At 44.5% G+C, this 22232-nt stretch overlaps 3 protein-coding genes across 4 annotated transcripts; all 3 read right to left on the reverse strand.

Moving 5' to 3' along the window:
• Positions 1-1285: 1285 nt before the first annotated feature.
• rinl (Ras and Rab interactor-like) lies at positions 1286-10727 on the reverse strand. The gene is given in 15 exon segments (XM_079731204.1): positions 1286-2231; positions 2782-2913; positions 4796-5113; positions 5580-6335; positions 6547-6577; positions 6579-6616; positions 6619-6690; positions 6693-6777; positions 7419-7501; positions 7640-7649; positions 7651-7729; positions 8044-8116; positions 8765-8879; positions 9938-10115; positions 10449-10727. Coding segments are annotated over 15 exon segments (2649 nt in total). The 5' UTR covers positions 10451-10727; the 3' UTR covers positions 1286-1554.
• A 205-nt stretch (positions 10728-10932) lies between these two features.
• sirt2 (sirtuin 2 (silent mating type information regulation 2, homolog) 2) lies at positions 10933-17735 on the reverse strand. 2 transcript variants are annotated; one of them, XM_079731199.1, is made up of 17 exons: positions 17572-17735; positions 17405-17457; positions 17018-17096; positions 16632-16680; positions 16339-16449; positions 16146-16187; positions 15920-16026; positions 15730-15786; positions 15423-15491; positions 14854-14983; positions 14669-14728; positions 14474-14529; positions 14094-14170; positions 13806-13857; positions 13628-13695; positions 13289-13355; positions 10933-12360 (listed from the first exon to the last, which is right to left on the reverse strand). In XM_079731199.1, the coding sequence occupies exons 1-17, from the start codon at positions 17578-17580 to the stop codon at positions 12217-12219; spliced, it is 1230 nt and encodes a 409-aa protein (XP_079587325.1). In that variant the 5' UTR covers positions 17581-17735; the 3' UTR covers positions 10933-12216. The 2 variants fall into 2 exon arrangements, with proteins under 2 accessions (XP_079587325.1, XP_079587326.1); XM_079731200.1 differs by lacking the exon at positions 17018-17096.
• Positions 17736-18426: 691 nt separating this feature from the next.
• Positions 18427-21658, reverse strand: dmac2 (distal membrane arm assembly component 2; the record flags this gene model as incomplete). The annotated part of the gene is made up of 6 exons (XM_079731202.1): positions 18427-18766; positions 19261-19420; positions 19572-19711; positions 20016-20096; positions 20599-20792; positions 21563-21658. 6 exons carry the CDS (start codon positions 21656-21658, stop codon positions 18622-18624), a joined length of 816 nt encoding a protein of 271 aa, XP_079587328.1. The 3' UTR covers positions 18427-18621.
• Positions 21659-22232: the final 574 nt, after the last annotated feature.

Here is a 22232-nt window from a genome sequence, read left to right on the forward strand (position 1 = left end):
AGTTTGCCAATTTCTCGCTTAAAATACATGCATCGAAAGATGTTTCAGTAGCTCTAAAAATCCCTTCACGCAACTGAAGGTTCAACAGTTGACAACATACACGCAATCTTTCCGATTTCTGAAATTGTCAACTTGTATAAACATAGCGATTGCCCCCTCTAGTGGTCCAACTTCAATATTATGTGGTGATGCCAATTTATTTTGTCTGCTTGTTATTTCATTTCATGGAACATATTGAGAATGAGCCAAGTTAAATCCATTTTATTTGTATATAACTCAATCACGGCAACAGTCTAAAAGGATACGGCACACATATCCTTGCCCTACTATAGCCCACCGAATAGGAAAAACTCTCTTTTATAAAGTAGAAGTAAATAGAGTTCATAGGGAATTCATCTCTATAAAGCCTTGTTCCTACATAAATACTCATTAGTATGCAATTCATAAGAGCATGAGATATTGGTTTATAAAATAATTAAAATCATTATTATAACATGAAAATAAATGATTTACAAACTATTTACAATGTGTCGATAATGCCTTATAAACATTTAATAATGCTATAATTCATGATGAGTTCAGAAGATAGAAGCATTAGTATGTAAATATAAGTAAAAATAAGTCTTTTGTGTGAGTGAATGATAAGTGAGGACTTTCTAAGCCTTAAAAATGTATAAATGCCGTGTGAAGGCTGGGCTCCTCAATTCAGGTTTGAAGCATGAGAATTAGACTTCTTTGAGTATTGGTACTTAATCCATTTCCAGCACTTGAATTTAATTTCTGAACGCTTAGTTAGGCATAGATAGTCAACTCATCATCATTAGCATTCATTATTAAGCGTTAATATAAGCTCAGGAGGCTAATAATGTAAGGGATAATCGAAAAATAATGCACGACACAGTGCAAAGGACCGATTCCCTTGACAGCACTCCTAGGTTGGGATTATCCTACATGTTCCATGGCCAGACGTTTGACCTGTGTCATGGCCTATCCAAAGCTGCTGCTGGCCTCCAGTATCGGGGTGTGGGGGGTGTGTCTCGTCCTTATCACCTTCATCGCTACGTCAGGCAGCTCTCAGGGAGGCTGACCGCGAGGAGATGATGCACGCTGATCTTCTTATGTTCACATGAACGTGAATTCAAGCTCCACCTCCAGCTGCATGATTCTGGGTTTGATAAAAAACATGAAATGACGTTCATGGGGAGTGTGGGTGTATGTCGGGCTTGAAACGCACAACAACGAGTAGGCTTTTCAGTACTTATTAAGATTACATATGAAATGTCCCTTGTTTTGCCTTGGTTTTTATTTATGTGGCTTGCAAAGTGAATGTCCATATAAATACAAATATTCAAAACAAAGGACAAACAATCAATCAAAACAAAACAATTAGCCATGAGCTATAAATTAAAAATGTACAAATGTATCAAAATGTCCACTTTAAATCATTCAGAAAGGGAACCTTGAGGTTCTTGAATAGGGGAAAACACCAGCAATGTGCTGAGATGGTCAAACATGCTGGGTCGATGCAACATTGTCAAGTAAGCAATCAACCATTTAAACAGAAGAGAGGTGTTCAGGGGTCTGGAAAGCCTCATCGACCTCCTTCTGATTGGCCCACATGACGTCATGATTGACATTCCTGCGGACGGAGACGTGGCTCAGCTCATCCTCTGCTCTCTTTTGCTCTCTGCTGTCCTCCCCCTCCCCCTTTTGCTCCTCCAGCTCCTTCCCCTCTTCCTCCTGCTCATCCTTCACCTCCTCCAAAGTCCCTTGCTCCTCTCCTCCACAACCGGCCAGCTTTATGTCATCGCTCTCGCCCGACAACGCATCCTGTTCCCTTGGAAGCGGACATCCTACCGGCAGCTCTGACCGGGCCTCTGCCTTGTTGTCGCTCATCGTCTCCCGAGCGACAGCGTCGTCGGCCGCCTGCTGCTGCACCTCCTCTGCCTCGCCACTAGAAGGCGCCGCCGACTCACCGTCGGTTATTTTCACAACGTCGTTCATCTCCTCACATTCCGGTTGAGCCTCCATGCCCCCGTCCCTGTTCTGCTGCCTCCGTAGGGTCTTCCTGTTTTTGCCTTGGCGGGACTGGTTGCACAGTATTGTGCGTCTGCGATGCCACTGGTTGAGAGAGATCTGAGCCTCCACACTGAGCTGGCGGGCGGCCAGGCGAGGCCGGAAGCTGCTAATGTAGTAGAGCGAGGCGTAAACGGACGTCAGGTAGTAGCCACCTAGAGGGAGAGAGAGAGAGAGAGAGAGGGGGGCCACAAAAGAAGATGAGATTAGTGGAGAGAAAGAAAAAGAGAAAGATAGTGAAAGTGAAAGAGAACGTGAAGGAAGGAGAGAGAGAGAGAGAGAGAGAGAGAAAGAGAGAGAGAGAGAAAGAGAGAGAGAGAGAGAGCGAGATGAGGGTGTGAAAGAGGATGAGAAGGGTGAAGAGCAAGAACAGCAGGAAAGTACATAATCAATTGACATCAGATCAGGCTACTGCTTAAAGCATCTTACTAGTAGGATGCTTATTTTTTAAACTGAGCGACTGTTGTTAACTTTGTCCAGTAAGGAGACAAGTTTTCTCCTTAGCGCCATTAAATAATGAGTTCAACTAAAGACTAATTCTAAAACAAAGTAAAAGATTCTCATGAATACGGTAGTCCGGCTTTTGTCCAGGGAAGAGCCAGGTGTTCTCCTTAGAGGCCTTACATCATTTAAGTAACTCAAACTCAAGTTTGATCAAAACAAATGCCCAACATGCTTTGTGTTGCGTTCCTCTGCCCGCCTCACCCTCCCCCTGCAGCTGTGACGGGTCCAGCAGCTCCATCATGTAGTCCGTGTCCAGCTGCACCGTCACTAGGTCGCTACGCAGCAACACCCACGTCAGGCAGGGCAGGAAGTCATCCGCCCCAAACACAGACCCTGCAGGAGAGGGGGAGAGGAGAGGAGAGGAGTGGAGCGGAGGAGAGAGGAAAGGAGAGGAGAGGAGCAGAGGGGAGGGGAAAGGAGGAGAGTTAAGAGGAAAGGAGAGGAGAGGAGATGAGAGGAGAGGAGAGGAGAGGTGAGGGGGGGCGGGAGGAGAGGGGAGGAAATGAGACACTTTTCAACGTTTGTGAAAGTTTCAGAGGTCCACTTCCAGTCTGTCTGGATTTGTTACAATAAATACAGAGTAATAGAGGAAGGGTCATTAGAGGATGACAGCCTGAATGAGGATGTAGCTCTCAACTGAGGCTGGATGCCTGGCATATCGCAGTGACTACAACCAGGCATTCAGCCTGGACTCTCTTTACGGTTCAATGGCCAGCCCCCCATCACCCATTTAAAATGTATGTATGTATGTATGTATGTATGTATGTGTGTGTGTGTGTGTGTGTGTGTGTGTGTGTGTGTGTGTGTGTGTGTGTGTGTGTGTGTGTGTGTGTGTGTGTATGTATGTATGTATGTATGTATGTATGTATGTATGTATGTATGTATGTATGTATGTATGTATGTATGTATGTTGTGGTGGAAATTAACCTTACATTTTATGGTAAGCTATGATTATTATTAGGCCTACATATCATATAGATACTTTAATGGTGGAGAACAGCTGATCACCTTTAGCCTAGATGTTATGTACTATGTGGCACCAGTGAGTGAGTCCAGTCCATTCCCATCTGATGGGCCATGTGACACATCAGTGAGAGGGTCCAGTCTACTCCCATTTGATGTACTCATTGAGGACAATGCTTACATTCACACGTGTGCATCATCTCTGTTTGTATAAGGATAATATATGTTCTAAGGTCACATTGGGATTCAGAAGACAGGAGAGTATACTGACATCCACACAGTGTGACCCAGAAAAACATTCTATGCACATCAATATCTGATGAAAGTCCAACTTTGTATTGAGTAAAGGATGGGGGATATAAGGAGCTGTACGGGATTCATTCGGGAGTGCTTTGCAAACCACTCGGCTTTGTTGTTGCCTTTTTAACGATAAAGTCTTTTTGTCAAATTCTCTCCGGACCCCTCTCGATTTTTTCAATCTCTCAGTTAGTTAAAGAATTAGATAAGTGGTTATTATTAATGCCACCACAATGTATGTATGTATGTATGTATGTATGTATGTATGTATGTATGTATGTATGTATGTATGTATGTATGTATGTATGTATGTATGTATGTATGTATGTATGTATGTATGTTGTATCTATGTCCATTTTTTATGATGTTTAATGTTTTGTTTTATGTGGATATATGTCCTGTCTTGTAACATCAGGGACCATGATGGAAATAAGTGCTTGCACTTTGTCAAAATCAAATCAAATCAATTTTGGCACCCAATTGCATCCTGATCATCCCTGGATGAAGGGATCCCCCAGCCTGAAGGAAGAATCCCCCACCCTGAAGGAGGGATCCCCCAGCCGGAAGGAGGGATCCCCCAGCCGGAAGGAGGGATCCCCCAGCCTGAAGGAGGGATCCCCCAGCCGGAAGGAGGGATCCCCCACCCTGAAGGAGGGATCCCCCAGCCGGAAGGAGGGATCCCCCAGCCTGAAGGAGGGATCCCCCAGCCTGAAGGAGGGATCCCCCACTCTGAAGGATGGATCCCAGACTCTGCGTTCCTTCTCAAGATTTCTTCCTTGCTAATTAGGGTTTGGTTTTTTCTTGCCCTCTGGGGGTCTAGGGTCAGGGCGATGTCATAAACACATGTTCAGCCCTTTGAGACTGTACCGGTGATTAAGGGCTTTACAAATCAAATCTAATTGAACTGAATTGACATGCCCCCCCCCCCCGGCCCCGACTCTCTGGGCTCCTTTACCTGGGGAGGCGTTGGTCGTCATGCAGTGGTAGACGCTCTTGCACACCTTGAGCAGCACGCTGACCTTCTTGCTGGGGGAGTAGGTGGCGTGCATGCCTGCCCACCGCTGCCGCACACGCTCCAGGGTGGGGCCATCGGGCACCCCGGCCCCTGCCGAGCCGCCCAGGTCCTCAACCCCCTGGTCCCCCAGCACCCGCTGGTGGCCCCGCAGGTTGTCCAGGGTGCCGTCGTGGCCCCGGGCCACCTGCAGCGAGGAGTAGAGGTGGGCGGAGACAGGCCTCAGCGCCACCTTGTGGAGGCACTGCTCCACCATGGAGTCTGGGGACCGGAGAGAGATGATGGAGCGGAGGGAGGGGGAGGAGAACAGAGGAGACTCATCCCATTGATCTTGAGTTTGTGTTGATCACGGCTGTATTCCGCGCAATCCATCGTATAGAATGTCTGCATAGAAGCTATAGTGTTTATTTTTTTAAAGAAACACGCGCTGGTTCGTTCTGGGATGACTGAAGTCGCTGGGGAAACGGCAACTGCTTAAGGAAGCGAAGACGGCCAACGTCAAGCACAAACACAGAACTGAAACGAGTAAATATCAAAAATAGGGAAACTTAACAGCCATACAGTGGGACTGTATGGATGCTGGAAGAAGTTCTAATGATTACATTTTAGAAATTATTTATTTGTAACTTAATTAAGTTTAAGAATTGTGTTGTTAAATATCTTGGAAAGCCATTGATTCTACATTTGAAGGTCCTGATTCTGCAGGACTTCCCTCCTTGCTACTCACCCATCTCTGAGTCGGGGGTGTCCGCCATGCTGTCCAGGAGGACTTGAATCTCCGGGCAGTCCAGGAGCACCTCCCTCAACGCCGTGAGTGATGACCTCACTTCCTGTAGGAACTCTGAGCCCATGGGCTGGCCCGGGTCCATCCCGCCCTTTAGAGTGGTCTCAATAAACTCTCGGAGTGCCTCGGCAAACGCCCCGCACTTCCTGTCGCTCAGCTCCATCACGCGGTTGATCAGCCTCTTCTGCTGGCTCACCAGCCCACCGATCGCCTGGCCCACGGCCGATAGCCGGTTCTTCACCTTGTCGGCCAATCGGTTCGCAGAGATCTGCTGGCTGGCGGGGCTCTGGGCGACCGGGGACTCCTGCTCCTCCTCGATGCTGCTGATGGACAGCGTGTCCAGCTCCATGGAGAGGGGATGGGAGGAGAAGGAGGAGGAGGAGGAGCAGCAGCTGGAGGGGGGAGGAGCCAGCCAGACCCCGTCCTCCACCCAGGACACCCGGTGGGGGGACTGGGGCGGGGGCCCGCTGTGGCGTCGCGTGCCCCCCAGGGTGGGGCTAGTGGGGTTGAAGTGTGGCGTGGGGGAGGAGGAGAGGATGGACGTAGGGAGGCTGCTCCTGCCGGCCGTTATCTTGGGGAGCTCGGCGGTGGCGGCGTCCCGGCTGGGCCGCCGCAGAACCACGGCGACCGTGGGGGAGGTGGGGGACAGGAGGGTGGGGGATGTAGGGGCCAACTCAGCCGATTGGGCCCTGATGATACCTAATGAGAGGAGAGGATGAAGAACATGAACAGCACAAAGCGAGTTGTGTGTGTGTGTGTGTGTGTGTGTGTGTGTGTGTGTGTGTGTGTGTGTGTGTGTGAGTGTGTGTATGTATGTATGTATGTATGTGTGTGTGTGTGTTTGCGCGTGCGTCTGTGTGTGTCTGTGTGTATTGGGTCTTCACCGGATAATAGAAGCAGCTCAGCGTACCTGAATCAGCGGGTGGGGCGAAAGAGGACGGGGTCCTCCATCGAGATGGCTCGTTTGCTCTGTAGTCCCGCCCAGGCCAAGGCCTACTGGCGCTGATTCGTCTCCCTCGCCTCTCATTGGTGGAGGGCTTACAGGGCTGAGGGAGGTTGGCCGATGCGTCAGCCAGCCGTCCCCGTGTTGCTGGAGGTAGAGCGGGTTGATCACACAGAGGGCCCCATTGGCTGAGCTCAACTGAGGGTGGGGCAGGGAGACAGAGATTAAACAGTCGCCTTCCTTTGTCTTGAAATCTTACACAGCCGTTTCAGTATTGTTCTAAAACGCTCATTCCCTCATTCAGCGACTGACATGGCTCTGTGCTGCAACCCTTTCTCATGCTTGTAAATGGCAAATGGACTGCATTTATACAGCGCTTTTCTAACCAGTCAAACTCAAAGGGCTTTACAATGTTGCCCAACATTCAAACATTCATTCACACATTCTCGCACCGGCGGTGGTGTCAACCATGCAAGGCGACAGTCAGCTCATTGGGAGCAGTCAGGGTGAGGCGTCTGGCTAAAGGAAACCTCGACACCTGCTCTACCTCCTGAGCAACATCTGGCCCTTTTGTCGTGAACTTGGTGACTCCACAGTGATCATAATCACTGTGGAGTCACCAAGTTCACGATGAAGGACATTGACTACGAGGGAGCACTTTTAAATAGACTCTATCCTCTACCCCATTTTAAAGGTATTGAAGCCCTCCGTATGCATTCCCCTATGTATGTAGATAATACTCGTGCATACACACACACACACACACACACACAAACACACAAACACACACACACACACACACTCAGACAAACAAAGACACATACACACACACACAATACCTGTATGGAGCACATGACCACACTTGGTACCAGGTCGGTCATGTCATCAGTGTTGAGGTCCGGGGGTTTGCAGAACCAGGACTCTAAGGAGGAGCAGAACCACATGTTGCCTCAAAACAAGCCCGGCATCAGGCGACCCCTGGACTAATAAAGTCCAGAGGTCCAGGGGCACATTGCATGAAGTGGAAAAGGAGGAGGATCGCCATGGAGACAGGACGCACCGGGTTTGGGGCCGAGAGGGAAGCTGTACATTCTGTTTAGCTATGCTGAGGAGCCAGGGAGGGATGTACAGACAGAAAGTCAACACATCTCTGAAAAACAGACAAGACCGTCATGTGAACAGTGTCGCTGCTATGTGTATACGACACCAGGATGAATATTGACCATCTGTTTTTGTCGATTTCCAAGTATGCAACTCAAGTGGATTCTCCAACGACTAATAAGATGCCTGACTCAACGCAGATATTCTCAGACTCACACTCGAGAGATTCAATTCAACAGAATGTCCAATATTTCAAACCATCCTCTCAAATTAAACTGTCAAATGCTTGAGTGATTAGTGTCAGTAGCTTCATGTTGTCAGATGAGTTCTGAATGAGTAGATGATGTGGACGGTGGAAGGTACCTGGTCAGAGAATAGAAGAGGACCAATTGAGCCAGGTCAGCGAAACACAGACGGGACTCTGACAGCTGGAGCACTGAGAGAGAGAGAGACAGATAAAGAGAGAGAGAGAGAGAGAGAGGAGAGAGAGAGAGAGAGAGAGAGAGAGAGAGAGAGAGAGAGAAGAGAGAGAGAGAGAGAGAGAGAGAGAGGAGAGAAATGAAGAAGAGAGAGAGAGAGAGAGAGAGGAGAGGAGAGAGAGAGAGAGAGAGAGAGAGAGAGAGAGAGAGAGAGAGAGTGTGGGTTGGTCAAGAGAGGAAGTTACAATTTTGTCTTTGATAATAGAAAAAAACCTGATATTATATATTATATTTATATTCATCATTAGTTTCTTCTGACTTCTATCACTTCCTGATGATGGCTACGTCCCACTACCTGGGCATTTGAAGTGAGCTCAGTACACTTCTTTCTTTTGTATCTACTTTGTTATCATTTCCAATGGTATCCAACAGTTAAATGTATTAAACGTCATGAGGGAGAGCACATCTCCTGGTCCATCCATGTCTACGCTTGTCCAGTGTCTTAGCCCTATGATTACCATCATAATAAAGAGGCACGTATCCATGCTAATCTATATGTCCATTATCAGGAGTAGAACATATACATTAAATAGATACATGAGGCCCTCTCTCTCTCTCTCTCTCTCTCTCTCTCTCTCTCTCTCTCTCTCTCTCTCTCTCTTTACCTGTGCCAGTATATGTGATGTGGTAGTCCAGGACTCGTGCTTCGGGCTCTGTGCCAGCAGACACACACAACAGACTGGGCTGAGAAGAAGAAGAGTCCTCCAGAACCAGGAAGCTCTGAGAGAGAGAGAGAGAGAGAGAGAGAGAGAGAGAGAGAGAGAGAGAGAGAGAGAGAGAGACAGCAGGAGAGACAGCAAGAGAGAAACAGCAAGAGAGAGAGAGACAGAGAGAGAAAGAGAGAGAATGACAGAGAGGAGAGAGAGAGAAAGAGAGAATGACAGCAAGGCCAGACAGCCAGACAGACAGAAGAGAGACAGACAGACAGACAGACAGACAGACAGACAGACAGACAGACAGACAGACAGACAGAGTTTTTTGAGAATACAAACTCACAGAAGACAGGCAACATAACAACCCTGATGTTAACATGATGCATATTTTCCATGGTTCAAAGTAAATTATTAGAAGCAGTAATGTACATATCTAATAATAGTGACTGAACTGCTAGTTTCATTTTTCAAAGAAACCCATGCAAGCGAGCAAGCAGGCATGTTTACAGCAATCATTTAGTAACATTTCTAACGGTTCAAACAAAAGAATCAACTGTCATTCTAAGTGTGAAAGGATATTTTAAATGTTTCCTTCACAGAACAAGGAAGTGCCAAAACCAGAGCACGACTTCTATTCCTGTCATTGATATGGTAGCGCTTCAAACCAACATGTTCCGTCTCCTCCTCCCACAGAGGCAAACTGTGTTTCAATGCATTAAAATGCCCCACCTCAACAGACTTTTAAGATGAGTTTCATCTGATTATCTAGAACCAATCTCACCACTGAAGAACAGTAAATGAAAAGAGATGTGACTTTTCAATGACTTTGTGATTACCTTGGCTTGTTTTTACTGTTCACAAAGCAGGCATTGTGGCGAAATCTCCCCTCTCTCTTAACTTAAAGCGTCTTTATTATCCATTGATCAAACTTCATTAGAATCCATACCATCCAATCCATACCATGTCTGTCTCTAGGACAGACAGACATAAGTGATGAGATAGAGACTAGAGAGCGAATAAGAGGAAGATAGAAGTGTGTGTGTGTGTGTGTGTGTGTGTGTGTGTGTGTGTGTGTGTGTGTGTGTGTGTGTGTGTGTGTGTGTGTTTGTGTGTGTGATCACTCACTCCAGTGGGTTGTCCCAGCAGGGCAGTGTGGGCCTGGTCCCGGTCCCAGGCTGTCCCGGGGCACCAGGCCGCCTGGCAGGCCCTCAGCTGGCCCAGGACCGTGAGGAGGGGGTGTCCCCTGGCCGTCCTCCACAGGGTGGTCTTCATCCCGTTATCGCTAGCGGGCGTTCTCAGGGACCTGGGTGAGTGGGCCAAAGACTGGAGACATGTTAAGACACATGCCACGCTGCCACACAACAGGCAGAGGCTGACACAATGCAGTGTGGCTGGTTGTGTAGAAGTTCAACGCAAAAGAAACGCAACCATCAACCACGAGGAAGATGATTGGGAGGGATACAATATTTCCAATTTAGGTTGGGTTTTTTTTCTGGCTAGTGTAAGGCTTCTGTTAATTTACTCATTGAGTGAATAGTGGATGTGTTATAAACATTATTTTAACTGTAAAATTACAGAATTAAAGAAAAGTACAAATAAATAAACTAAATATGTAAATTAATAAAATCATACTTACATCTGCGTGGCAGATATGTTGTGTGTGAGCGCTTCTAGACCCCACACATATTGCAACCTCCCTTCCCCCTCCCTCTCGACGACCTCTCTGCCGTTAGCGACTGGCTTGCATCAGAGCGCAAAAGTTACTGCGTAGTTTAAAGTAGGTTAGCCTGGCCAGCCCCCTCAGCCCAGGAACACAGCAGAGCTAAAGAAGATCATCATTCGTGTGAGCGTCACATACAACACACAGCGTTCAACAGAGGTGCAGTACATTGCTTGCAGCGCGAGCGCGCTTCCATCTAGCGAGGTCCCTGTCCTCACGCATGTAGTCAAATGAGGTGTGGTTAAAGAGGCTTTCGTGTTTAATCACCAGAGCACCAACATCTCCAAGAACAACATCCTTTTTTTTTGATGAGCGAGAGCTGCTCACCAATAGTTCAGATTCTACCCATGTGAGTTGCATGTGCAATATTAAAAAAGAAGAAGTCAGCACTAAGGGGAAGTCATTATGCGTTTTTATTTTTGGGACTTGCAGGATTTGGAAAGTCGAACGCCGGCCAGACAGCACAGGCTGTTGGCTTTGCGTTCAACGTTTCTGTGGAAACAAGAGTCGCATCACAGCTTCCAGTTTTAGTACTTCCTGTTACAACAGCCATTTCCTGTAGAAATTATCATCTCACGCATAAAACCAAACCTCATCAGAGCACCCCCGACCCCCGTAAATGATACAAATGAAGAAATACAATAAAGAGCTTCACATTGTTAGCATATATGCTCATAAAAAGATGTTATTGAAGTATAATTCTGCAGTGTTGGACTGTTCTCAGAGGTCTATAACACACTTCAGACAGTCAGAGTGAAAACATTGCGGTCAAAATGTGGTTCACTGCACACGTCACACATGGCAAAACCAATGTTTTAAAGTAAACCCAAGCAATCAATAACCCAAGTAATCATCATGATCAGTCCGAACACCAACCGATATCTCAAATGAGACAAAGACTTGCAACCGATTGGAAGATTTTGACTTTAGATGGTTGTTAGTCATACATTAGTGTATAATACCATTTTGCACTAAAATATACAATAATTTACGAAAACACCACATTTCAGAAAGAAGATGCAATACAGAGTTTAAACAAAATGGAAAGGAACATATATCTTCATGTCGAATTCAACCAATTTTCAGAACACATTGTGGTCAGTGTTGAACCTTGTTCGACCTGCAGTACTTTTCACGTCGATAGACGCGGTTCTGCTTCAGCTCACAACAGGGTCAGTTTAGGGTTGTGGCTCCGGGATACATGGAAGTTGGGTTGGGAAAAATGTTAGTTTACTTTTACATACATACATACATACATACATACACACACACACACACACACATATATATATATTTATATATGTATATAATCTAATAGTATATAAATATATATATATATATATATATATATATATATATATGTATATAATCTAATAGTAAACTATATAAATCTAAAAGTCAACTCATTTTTGGGAGGGGTTACACCAAAAGAAAGCATGAGTTCCTGTTAAAGCGTTGGGAGCTAAAAGTCTGTATTAGTAAAGTGCAAAGGAGAGAAGAAAAGGTCAGACACCCTGTACATCTGTTTGTGAATGAATCCCTGTCACCTGTAAAACGGTGACCTGCCTGCCAACGTCTTACAGTAAATACCCTTCTAAACCAATCGCACGCTAGGACTCATCTCACCGTCCCACTGGTCAAGCAAGGAGGACGACCTCCTATCAGTGTATGTTTAATCATTGGTTTACTGGTCCGTGGTCTTGTCTTCCGGGGCGGGCGGTGGTGTGCCAGCCTCGGCCGCAGCGCCGGCGGCTCCACTGGTTTTCTCCTGTTGGTCCTCAGCTTCTATACGGCTGTGCTCGCTGTTCACCAGCTCCTCCAGCTCACCCTGAGACACACACACATACACGGAGAAAGAGACAGTCACACACAGAAATGCACACGGACGGAAACACAAGAGAGAGAGAGAGAGAGAGAGAGAGAGAGAGAGAGAGAGAGAGAGAGAGAGAGAGAGAGAGAGAGAGAGAGAGAGAGAGAGAGAGAGAGAGCAATGGCTAGAGGTAGTCTGTACAGGCCCGTGCTTCAAGTGGCTGGATTTACAGGTAAACCAAATATATGTCAGAATTTAGGGGAAGAGATATTTTGGTTTCAGATGCCCCACAATAGACTACTTTCAGTTCAGTTATGCTGTGAACCAGAATGCATGGCTAGTAGCTGCACTGAGGACTTCTTGTTCTTCTATGAACAAGGATTATTAAACATTTGATGGAACTATTACACCTTGCACTACTGCCATTTAAAGTACTGGGACAGTTCACTTTTAACACTCCTAACCTATCTTGTATATTCTGCTATTTTCATACATTTTTATCATTATAGTTTAACTCTATCTTTAATTTTACACTGCCTGGAAGCTTTGCGCAAAACCCGTTCACTATGCATACTTGTAATCGTATGTGAGAATAAAATCTCTTGAATCTTGATTCTGTCCTCTCATTGGTTTATACAAGGCTAATAAACAACCTTATATAGGTGAACATATCCAAAACTATTGTATTGTAAGGTGTATAATTTCCCCTCCTTGTTTATATTCATCCGTAAAGAAATAATCTGTACAAAAGTTAATTCAATACCTCCTTTTAAATGTAGGTTTCTTGACAATACTTTGGTTTACCTTCCTTCTTTCTATTTAATGTATATACATGTTTCTTTACTATGTCAATTATTATTGTCATGCCCCGAACACCAAGAACAATTTCTTGTAAGTGTACCGACTTTGCAATAGAGTAAATTGTGATTCTGATTGTATAGCCTACCTTCCATCCAAGCAGGTCAGCAAGAGCCAGACAGCCCTCGTCACACGTACTGATGTGAGCTACATCCCTAAAGAGAGCGGAAACATACAAGCATGAATCACCCAACACTGATTTAATCCAATAACCTCTGTTTGGTCATTTAATTATGTTATTCTGATTCATCTTTAATAAGAACGACAGTTTTCATTATTTCTAATTCGTTTTAAATTATTTAGATTGTTTCAGAATTATTGATGTGTGGTAATGTGATGTAATCACAGGAGACAGGGGGAGGGGAGGAGTCAAATTCTAAATCTCTTTCCAACAAGCTAGGTGGTGCACGCCGGCCGCCTCCCTCACCTGTATGCCTTTTCTGAGTCAAAGTCCATCCCTCCCCCGAAGTCTAACACCCCGAAGAACGGGTCGGCCTGTGGGCAGGGGGAGAGAGACGAACACAGATCTGTTGGTTGTTGGTGACGTACATACAGAGGAGCATTAAAATGTTTATGGTGGCGTATCAAATGTGAAGCGAACATACCTGTCCTGCCTTCTCCATGTTAATGAGCAGTCTGGGGCAACTCTTGGAAACTCTATATCACAGAGATAAACTCTATTATGACATATTCTCGTTCCAAAACACAAAAAATATTGACTGGTGTAAGTATGCATTGGACTGGTATAGCTCGCATCCCTGCTGCTTTACAAGCCTTATAAAGCACCCATCCAACACACGCACACACAAACACAAAATAAGTCTTTATGGCACTACCAATTAAAATCAAATAAAATATTTTCCTGAGATGTTTGCGCTTTAAGTTTTAAGTACCTGCCCACTAGACCGGCGAAAGGCTGGACCTGCAGGGACGTTCCCATAATGATGAGGAGGTCACACTGCGGGAAGTCCTGAGGGTTTTAAACAAAGACAGAGAAACAAAGAGGAAGAGTCATCTGAATGTGAGGGCCGAGTATCTGTATACTGGTGACTGCATCCTGCCTACGTTCATAAGCATTGCTATCACAAGCAACACACACACACACACACACACACACACACACACACACACACACACACACACACACACACACACACACACACACACACACACACACAGAAAGAGAGCGACACAAACACACACACACACACACAGAAAGAGAGAGACACAAACAAACACAAACACACGCACGCACACACACACAGCCTCTCACCATCTTCATTGAAGTGAAAAATCGAACAGGTAGACTCTCTCCGAAGAAGACGATATCTGGAGGGAGAGAGGACCCGAGTTACACGTAGAATGACAGACGGAGATAGGTGGAAAGAGATTGATTTAACAAAGATGACATGGAGTGAGAACTAACAATGATATGGACAGTAACATTAAGAGGCAGAGAATGACTCACCTGGCTTGACCAGACTGTTACACTTGTCACACTTGGGGATGTCGTCAGAGAAGATCTTCTCTGCAGGCGGGGGGGGGGGGGGTGAGATGGGACATTGGGAGTCACAAGACATACATGGACCATATGAACCATTAAGAAGCCATCAGATTAGATATAAGGCACCACTACCAGGATCACCAACACACCTTTCATCCACTCCAGGTTGTACTCTTTGCGGCAGGAGAAGCTGACGCAGTGGGAGGTGAAGAACGTTCCATGAGCCTCGATCAGGTCGTCTCCCTCCAGACCGGCCACCCGTTCCAGGGTGTCGATGTTCTGCAGGGAAGAGGCCAACAGTGATCAATGGGCCTGGGTGACCGAGCAGCTGTCTGGGTTCAGAACACAAGCTACCTGGGCCAACTTACAGTTATTCCGCATTCAGTGCCGGTTTAGAACCAAGATGGCAGCTGTGTAAATAAGGCCCAATAACCTACAATACTAAACATTTCTGTGTGCAGAAGACTGTGTGCATGGGAGGGCTACTAACGCTCAGAGCTTTGCAAGATTAATATTTTTGAAAGTGCATGTGTGCCTTCATAATATAATTAATGATGACAAATTTTAATAGGATGCGTTTAGTATCTGAGTTTACTGAGGTTTTGAGTCTCAACAGTCCATTCTCTTTTTCCTCAGTTTGACAGGTGAATAGTTGAGATTCTTAACATTGTTGAGCAATTGCTTGCTCATCTCAGTGCTGCTGCTGCGCTTATTATACCTGTGAGTAGCAGCGCCTGAGCAGTCCCTTGTCCTTCAGCATCTTCATGAAGTAGTGACACACTGTAGGCTGAACATTTTGCCAGGTAAAAAAATGTTTAATATATCGAAATACAAAAAGGGATTGAATGCGTTATAATTTGCTTCTCAATTGTAATAATTTGAAAGTCTTAAACTGGTCAAGATGTAAAAATAATTAGCATTTACATATTTTGACATCTTAATGCTAATAAGAAAGCAGAACTAGTGAACTGGGGCCAGAGACAAGAATGAACCAGTGGCTGTAGATGGAATGAGGCTGTGTTTACCTTAAACTGTCCTGGGTAGAGCTCCCTAGCCAGGGCAAAGAATGGCTCAGGATGTTTCTGAAGAGGCAGAGATAGAAAGATAAGAGCTTTTAATGGGGTGACCAAGAGGCAACCCGACTTCCTTCAATGTCCCAGTAGGTCAAAGTAAATTCCAATAGCTTTCTTTTTTCCATGATCATGTTGACTGTACCTTGAAGTAGTCAATCTGAAAGATGGCCTCTGGATACGGCAGGTTATATTTCTGCAGGTTGGCATAGAGACCTGTCCCTGGGGAGCGAAAGTCTGGAATCCCAGCCGCTAAAGACGGGAAAGGAAAGCAGAAGACACAACATTTCCAAATGATCGATAAATATACCAAATTACCTTGCCTGAAGATATGCCATATCACACTAAAATAACATCCTCCTCATACTCACAGGTGGATATCCCTGCTCCCACCATGCAGACTATGTTTTTACCTGTTAGGGCAGGACCACACAACTCAGTCATCAAGCGGAACATAAATGGTGTTTGGAAAGACAATAGCACCCACTATGCCGATTGGGATACTAAAAGATGATGAGGCCTATTATCTACACACACACACATACAATACACGCTGAGACTTACATTTTCCACTCTGTATGTAACGCGCCAACCCCTCCAGGTTGAGCTCATCTAGAACCTTCTCCACCGAGCCAAGGCCCAGGGTGCTGGAGAAGAGGTTACGCAGAAAGTCCACTAAGGGAGAAATAAACAAAAAGGTTCTAGGTTTAATGTTTAATTATATGTGTGTTTAATTTAATAATGAAACTATCATTGCCTGTGTGAAGAACAAAGTATAATTGATTTGAGCAGCAAAAGGACTAATTAGGGCTAATCATTTGTTACAGAAGGGAGCCCTGAAGTATGTGACAGCCTACTCTCTGTCGCCCCGGAGGCCTCGTCCTCGCTGCTGTCTTCTGATTGGTTCTGCAAAGGAATCAAAAGCTGTGTGTCACTACTGTATGTGATGCTAATACATATATTCACATTAGATGAAACTGGGACTCATGCAAGAACCACTGGGTTTAAATCATGAGCGTTTAACGAATCACGGTTGGCAAAGAACGACCACCTATTCCTTTGCTTTGACTAATGAATGACAAAAAGATCATGAAATCAAACAAATAACTTGCATGTAATGATGACGTTAATATTAGATCCTAGGCTACTGTTTCACAGTCGGGGATCAAAGTCGGATGCATATAATTGCATTAGGCCTCTGTAATATATCCATACAATAATAATCAAAATGGTATATTCATACGAGGAATGGGCATCCTCTTGGCTGGTTGACTGATATGTGTGTGGGGGTTCTTCCGACTTGGAGATGTTTTCGCCCCGCCCTGATATTGTATGGGGCAGAATGTATTGTCATTCACAGTATCATGAACACGCTTATTAATTTACTATAACGTGGGGTTCATCACGTTTATGAAACATGTACATTTCCTTTGCTTTTACGATCGTTTGCTGAATCTGACGTGGCAGGCCGTACGGATTGTAATGTAGGTAGGCTAGGTTGGTAGTAGTAAGTAAGTTAGTAAGACCAAGTTAAGACTTCAATACCGAAGATGTTCTTGCATGAAGCCCAATGTTTTACTAGGCAGCCTAATTTCAATAATTTCGTTCTCTTCTTAAATAATATGATTACCCCTTGTTCTTCCTCGGGTATGATGTCCTCCTTTTCTTCCTTCTGGGGAAATTCTGTAAAATGCGAATTAAAAAAACATATCCGTTTTATGACAACTAGGCTAACGATCAAAGCTCTCAGAAAGTCGAACACAAACCCGATGACATTTCATACAGGAAACCCCATACCTGAAGCATCAGACATTGATTCGACCCTGAGATGTCCACAGCTGTCCTAATCTCTACAAACACACGCCTGCTCAAACCGATGGGTTTAGCGACACTGCAGTAGTCCTATTGACAATAAGAAAGACAGACCCGAGTTCAATATCAGATTCCCATCAATCGCCTGCTTATTGGTCGGACTCGGTTGTTATTGTCCGTCACCGAATGGTTCCGTGGCGGTTGTTGCAGGACAGGACATGTGTTCCGTCGGCTTTCTCTGCAATAATGTTGGCATTTGTTTTACATTTCGATTTCTTATTAAGAACCCATTTTTATTTTATTTTACTTTAACAATGATTATGCATTTTACTCTCATGATCAATGTCTGCACTGAAACCGAGTGGTTTTGATAAGCAGAAGCAGCTAAATCGTCTGTATAGAAACTGCCAAGTGTTTAAAAAAAGCATACATACAAAGTAAGTTATTCCTTGTCCAAGTCCCGTTCCTACTTGCTTCTCTTCGACCTACCATATGGTCTGGTATTTACTGGGACACAAAGCCATCTACTCAAAAGGGATTTGAGGATAGGCTTATGTCTCAGTAATACGATTCGAAAGTCTTGGAAATATTACAGACCTCATGGTGGTCTGTTAGATGCACATTTTACAGGTATAGACAACAAAGAAGACAGTAAAATGTCCAACATGATGAATTCTTTATTTTCACATTATTTAAAAAATACACATTCCAATTTTGTGATCTAATAAATACACTGACAACATTACAACCATCCTGTACAGTCAGTCTTACTGCAATAATTATCCAATTCCGATGACTCTCCTGACCACCTCACATGGTCTCCTCTCATGACCCCCTGGCCAACAGCCGAGGCAGCTCCCAAGAGGATGGCCCTTGATGTGTATGTTTAATTGGAATCAAACATACACATAGATCCCCACCCTCGCTCCCTGGGACAGGCTCCTCTGATTCTCCGACCTATGACCCTTGGCCCCTCATACCATGGTGCAACCCCTGCCTGTGACTCAGTTTAACCCCCCCGTGGTCCTCTTCCTCTTAGTTCCCGCCCAGCTGCGTGAGGCTGAGGTCGTAGCCCTTGGCGGTGACTTGGCAAAGCGGCAGCATCTCCTCCAGCATAATGATGACCAGACCGGGGCTGCCGAGCCTGGGCAGAGATGACACGTTCAGGCGACGCAGCCGCCTGCAATACACACACATAGCAATCAGAATTAACAATGAGTTTGTGACATGAGTTTGGCCCATTTTTATCAATGGGACAGACTTGTCACTAGTTAAATGCTACTGGCGTTAATATTTGACTGCTTTGATACTAATATTTATTCCAATACTTAGTATTGTAGGAATTGTAACAATTTGTTATACGGTTCTAGCACTCATATTATATTTTATTTTAAACATGTATTTATATAGAGAGAGATCTTTATCTATAAATACATATAGATATTAGACACTATTTGAATAGTTGCTAGTATTCAAATAATTCCCTCGTAAAATTAAGAAACTTGATGAGTCAATGAGTTTGTGAGTGAGTTTCACTAGTTTGTCATATTGATTAAATGCTAACGCAGCTTGCCATATGATGAACCTGAGTGGTCTCTGACCTATGACCCTATATGCTACCCCTGCACTAGTCTGAACGTACAGCCACCCGTGAGACAGGAGGTATGAGCTCACTTGAGGTTCCTCAGCGCCGCTAGGCCTCCTATTGTGATGTGTGGACAGCAGGAGATGTCCAGCTCCTCCAGAGTGTCCTGGAACACATGGAGCCTGGCCAGGGCCCAGTCGTCCACTTCATGGCAGCCTCGTAACGACAAAGTGCGCAAAGGGTTCCCCACTGGTGGACCACAGCACACAAGGACCAAATGTTAGCATGCCCTGAGATAGCACTCAAACTGCTAATTAAAATCCACATAAAAAATAATTCACAGAGGAAGAACACAATAATAAAATTGTATTATAAATAAGAGAAAGCAAATGTTCATTACCCAAGTTTCCCAGACCCATTTGGTTGATGACTGTGTGGCCCAAGTCTACTTCCTCCAACAAGGAGTCTTTCTGGTTCACAAAGTCCCAGCTAAATTTGCCGCTGCTGTCCGAGCGGAACCACTCTGACTGGCCTGCATACCTGAGGAGACAAGATGGAACTCTGTGAGAGAGTGTTCTATTTTAAATCAATTATAGCAATCTCAATCAATTGGTCTATTCATTGTGTGTGTGTGTGTGTGTGTGTGTGTGTGTGTGTGTGTGTGTGTGTGTGTGTGTGTGTGTGTGTGTGTGTGTTTCATATAAGACCACCCGAGAATCAAGTCTGCTTGAATACAATTAAGAGAAATTCTTCGGTAGAAGGCTATCGCTTGTCTTGAAATTGTTCGAATCATTAAAAAAGAGAAGCGAAGTGCGATGATGCATCAAGTGAAAGAGGTACCAACCTAAATGATCCATGCATGTTCAGGATGAAGTACGCCGATGCTACATTATCTCCATAGTGCTCCTGGGTGTAATGGTAGTAACTGGAAAGACACAAAAGTGATTATTAATATCAGCCACATATTCAAGATTCAAGATACTTGCCTTTCATTTATCAGCAGTTGGCTACTGTATGCATTTCATTTTCACCAACCCTAAGGATGTATTGCTTGGTCTGTATGAGACACTGTGTTCAAATGTTCATGTTCCAATGGGGTTAAGCTCCTATACAAACAGTGACCTATGGTTATATTGTCAACCCAAGCATTAAACATTGAGTAATGTTCATAACTGACATATTAGAAACATTTAATAAAACCTGTTAAAATCACATAAAGTGCAGTGTTTTGATGGAAGCATCAATAACTAGGATTAAGGAGTACATTTCATCCAAGGATGTCTGTAAGTCTAGCAATCCATTCATAAATCTAAATGACATACTTCGGATATAGATGGTTGATCTTTCCCATAATATTATTCCTGATATCATTGTTTACATGGAACAAGGATCCTGAGATCCTGAGATGGTGTGGTTTCATCACTTACGCATTCTTCTTTTGCAGTGCCTGGCTCTTTAACTGACTCCTCCAGTTGAGGAGAATCTCAACATCATAGAAACGCTGTGTGAGAGCCAGGAGCAGCCTTTTGTACAGCGATGGTGGTGTCGCCACACTGGAACTCCACAGCCTCCTCCTCCCGCACACATGAAGAGAGGCCAGTTTACAGAATCGCTGCAAGGGCTGGGTAGCAGACATGAGAAGGAAAGACAGGGATTCAAACTGATTGTCAGCCGTCTATAGGTACAGATAACTGAAATACATTCGATTCAATAAACACAATTAGTTTGGATCGATAACCATGCCTATGTACCTCAATCATCAGCCTTAAATAATGAAAATAATTAATGTGTGTACTGAAGTGGTTGAAGCATGCCTTGTTCAATTTACATTTAAATTAAATTCAATTTTATTTGTATAGCCCTTAATCATCAGTACAGTCTCAAAGGGCTGAAAAGGCCATATATTTATGACGACCCCCCGACCCTAGCCCCCAAGAGGGCAAGAAAAAGATCCCTTAATTAGCATGTAGGAAATCTTGAGAAGGAATGCAGAGTGGTGGATCCCTCTTTCCAGGGATGATCAGGAGTGCAATGGTTGTCATAATTGACATACATACAACATACATACAACATACATACAGGCAAAACATTTTAAATCGGTAATGGAGTGCTGGCCGGTTAACTATAAGGGGCGTTGTGAACTCTGTGTATAGACTTGGCAGCTCTGTATAGAACGAATACTTTAACATTACAAAAGTGGGCTCTGTGGGGGCATCCAATAATGCAGCAGGTACATCGTATACAGCTGCATTACTGGTTTATGTTTTAGGTGATCAGTGTCAATATCATACGAATCAACAGTAACATAGTTCGTTTTCAGAATATGATAATAATGTCCATTAAAATTGTGACAGTTGTGAACACTGTTTACAAATAGAAGAGTAACCTTACCATCAAGGGGGCCGCCATGTTAACTCGGAAAGCAAACCGAGAGCCGTAAAGGACATACGTTGCGCGTTCGACCAATACAATTAGGCAGTTCCACATTTCTACACAAGGTGTCAGTGTCACCCTTACATTTCATGGACTAATCCAATATTTCAATGCATCATTCAGGTAGACATTTGTTAAATGTAATGGGAGAAGTGGTTTGAGTATGTCGAGATTGCTGAAACAACGTTTTACTTACCTTACCATAGCAGCATCAGATTTATATTGACATTTCATTATTTTTATTTAGCTGACACTTTTATCAAAAGCGACTTAAAATAAGTGCATTCAACCAAGGAAATAAACCAAACATCTGCCAGAATCCTGTGAATACATGCAATTCATCATGCAAGCAAACTGCTTGAAGTGATGCATTTTAGAAACCATGCGTTGATCTATCTGTGACTCATAATGGCCTCTTTGCAATTCTGCCTACCCTATATCAATTAAACAGTATGCAAATTATAGCACACGCTTGAGTCATTTGTATGGTTCTTTGAAATCGTTGCTGCTTTGGCAAGTGTCGGTCCGCCTCGATTGTAATATCATATCACGTCTGACGGATGTGTGGCACATCTGTCAACGACAGGCCTCCTTTGCACGTCACTCTCCCTTTGATACCACGTCACGA

The sequence above is a fragment of the Pollachius pollachius genome, assembly GCF_949987615.1.
Source record: "Pollachius pollachius genome assembly, chromosome: 3".
In the NCBI taxonomy this organism is placed as follows: domain Eukaryota; kingdom Metazoa; phylum Chordata; class Actinopteri; order Gadiformes; family Gadidae; genus Pollachius; species Pollachius pollachius.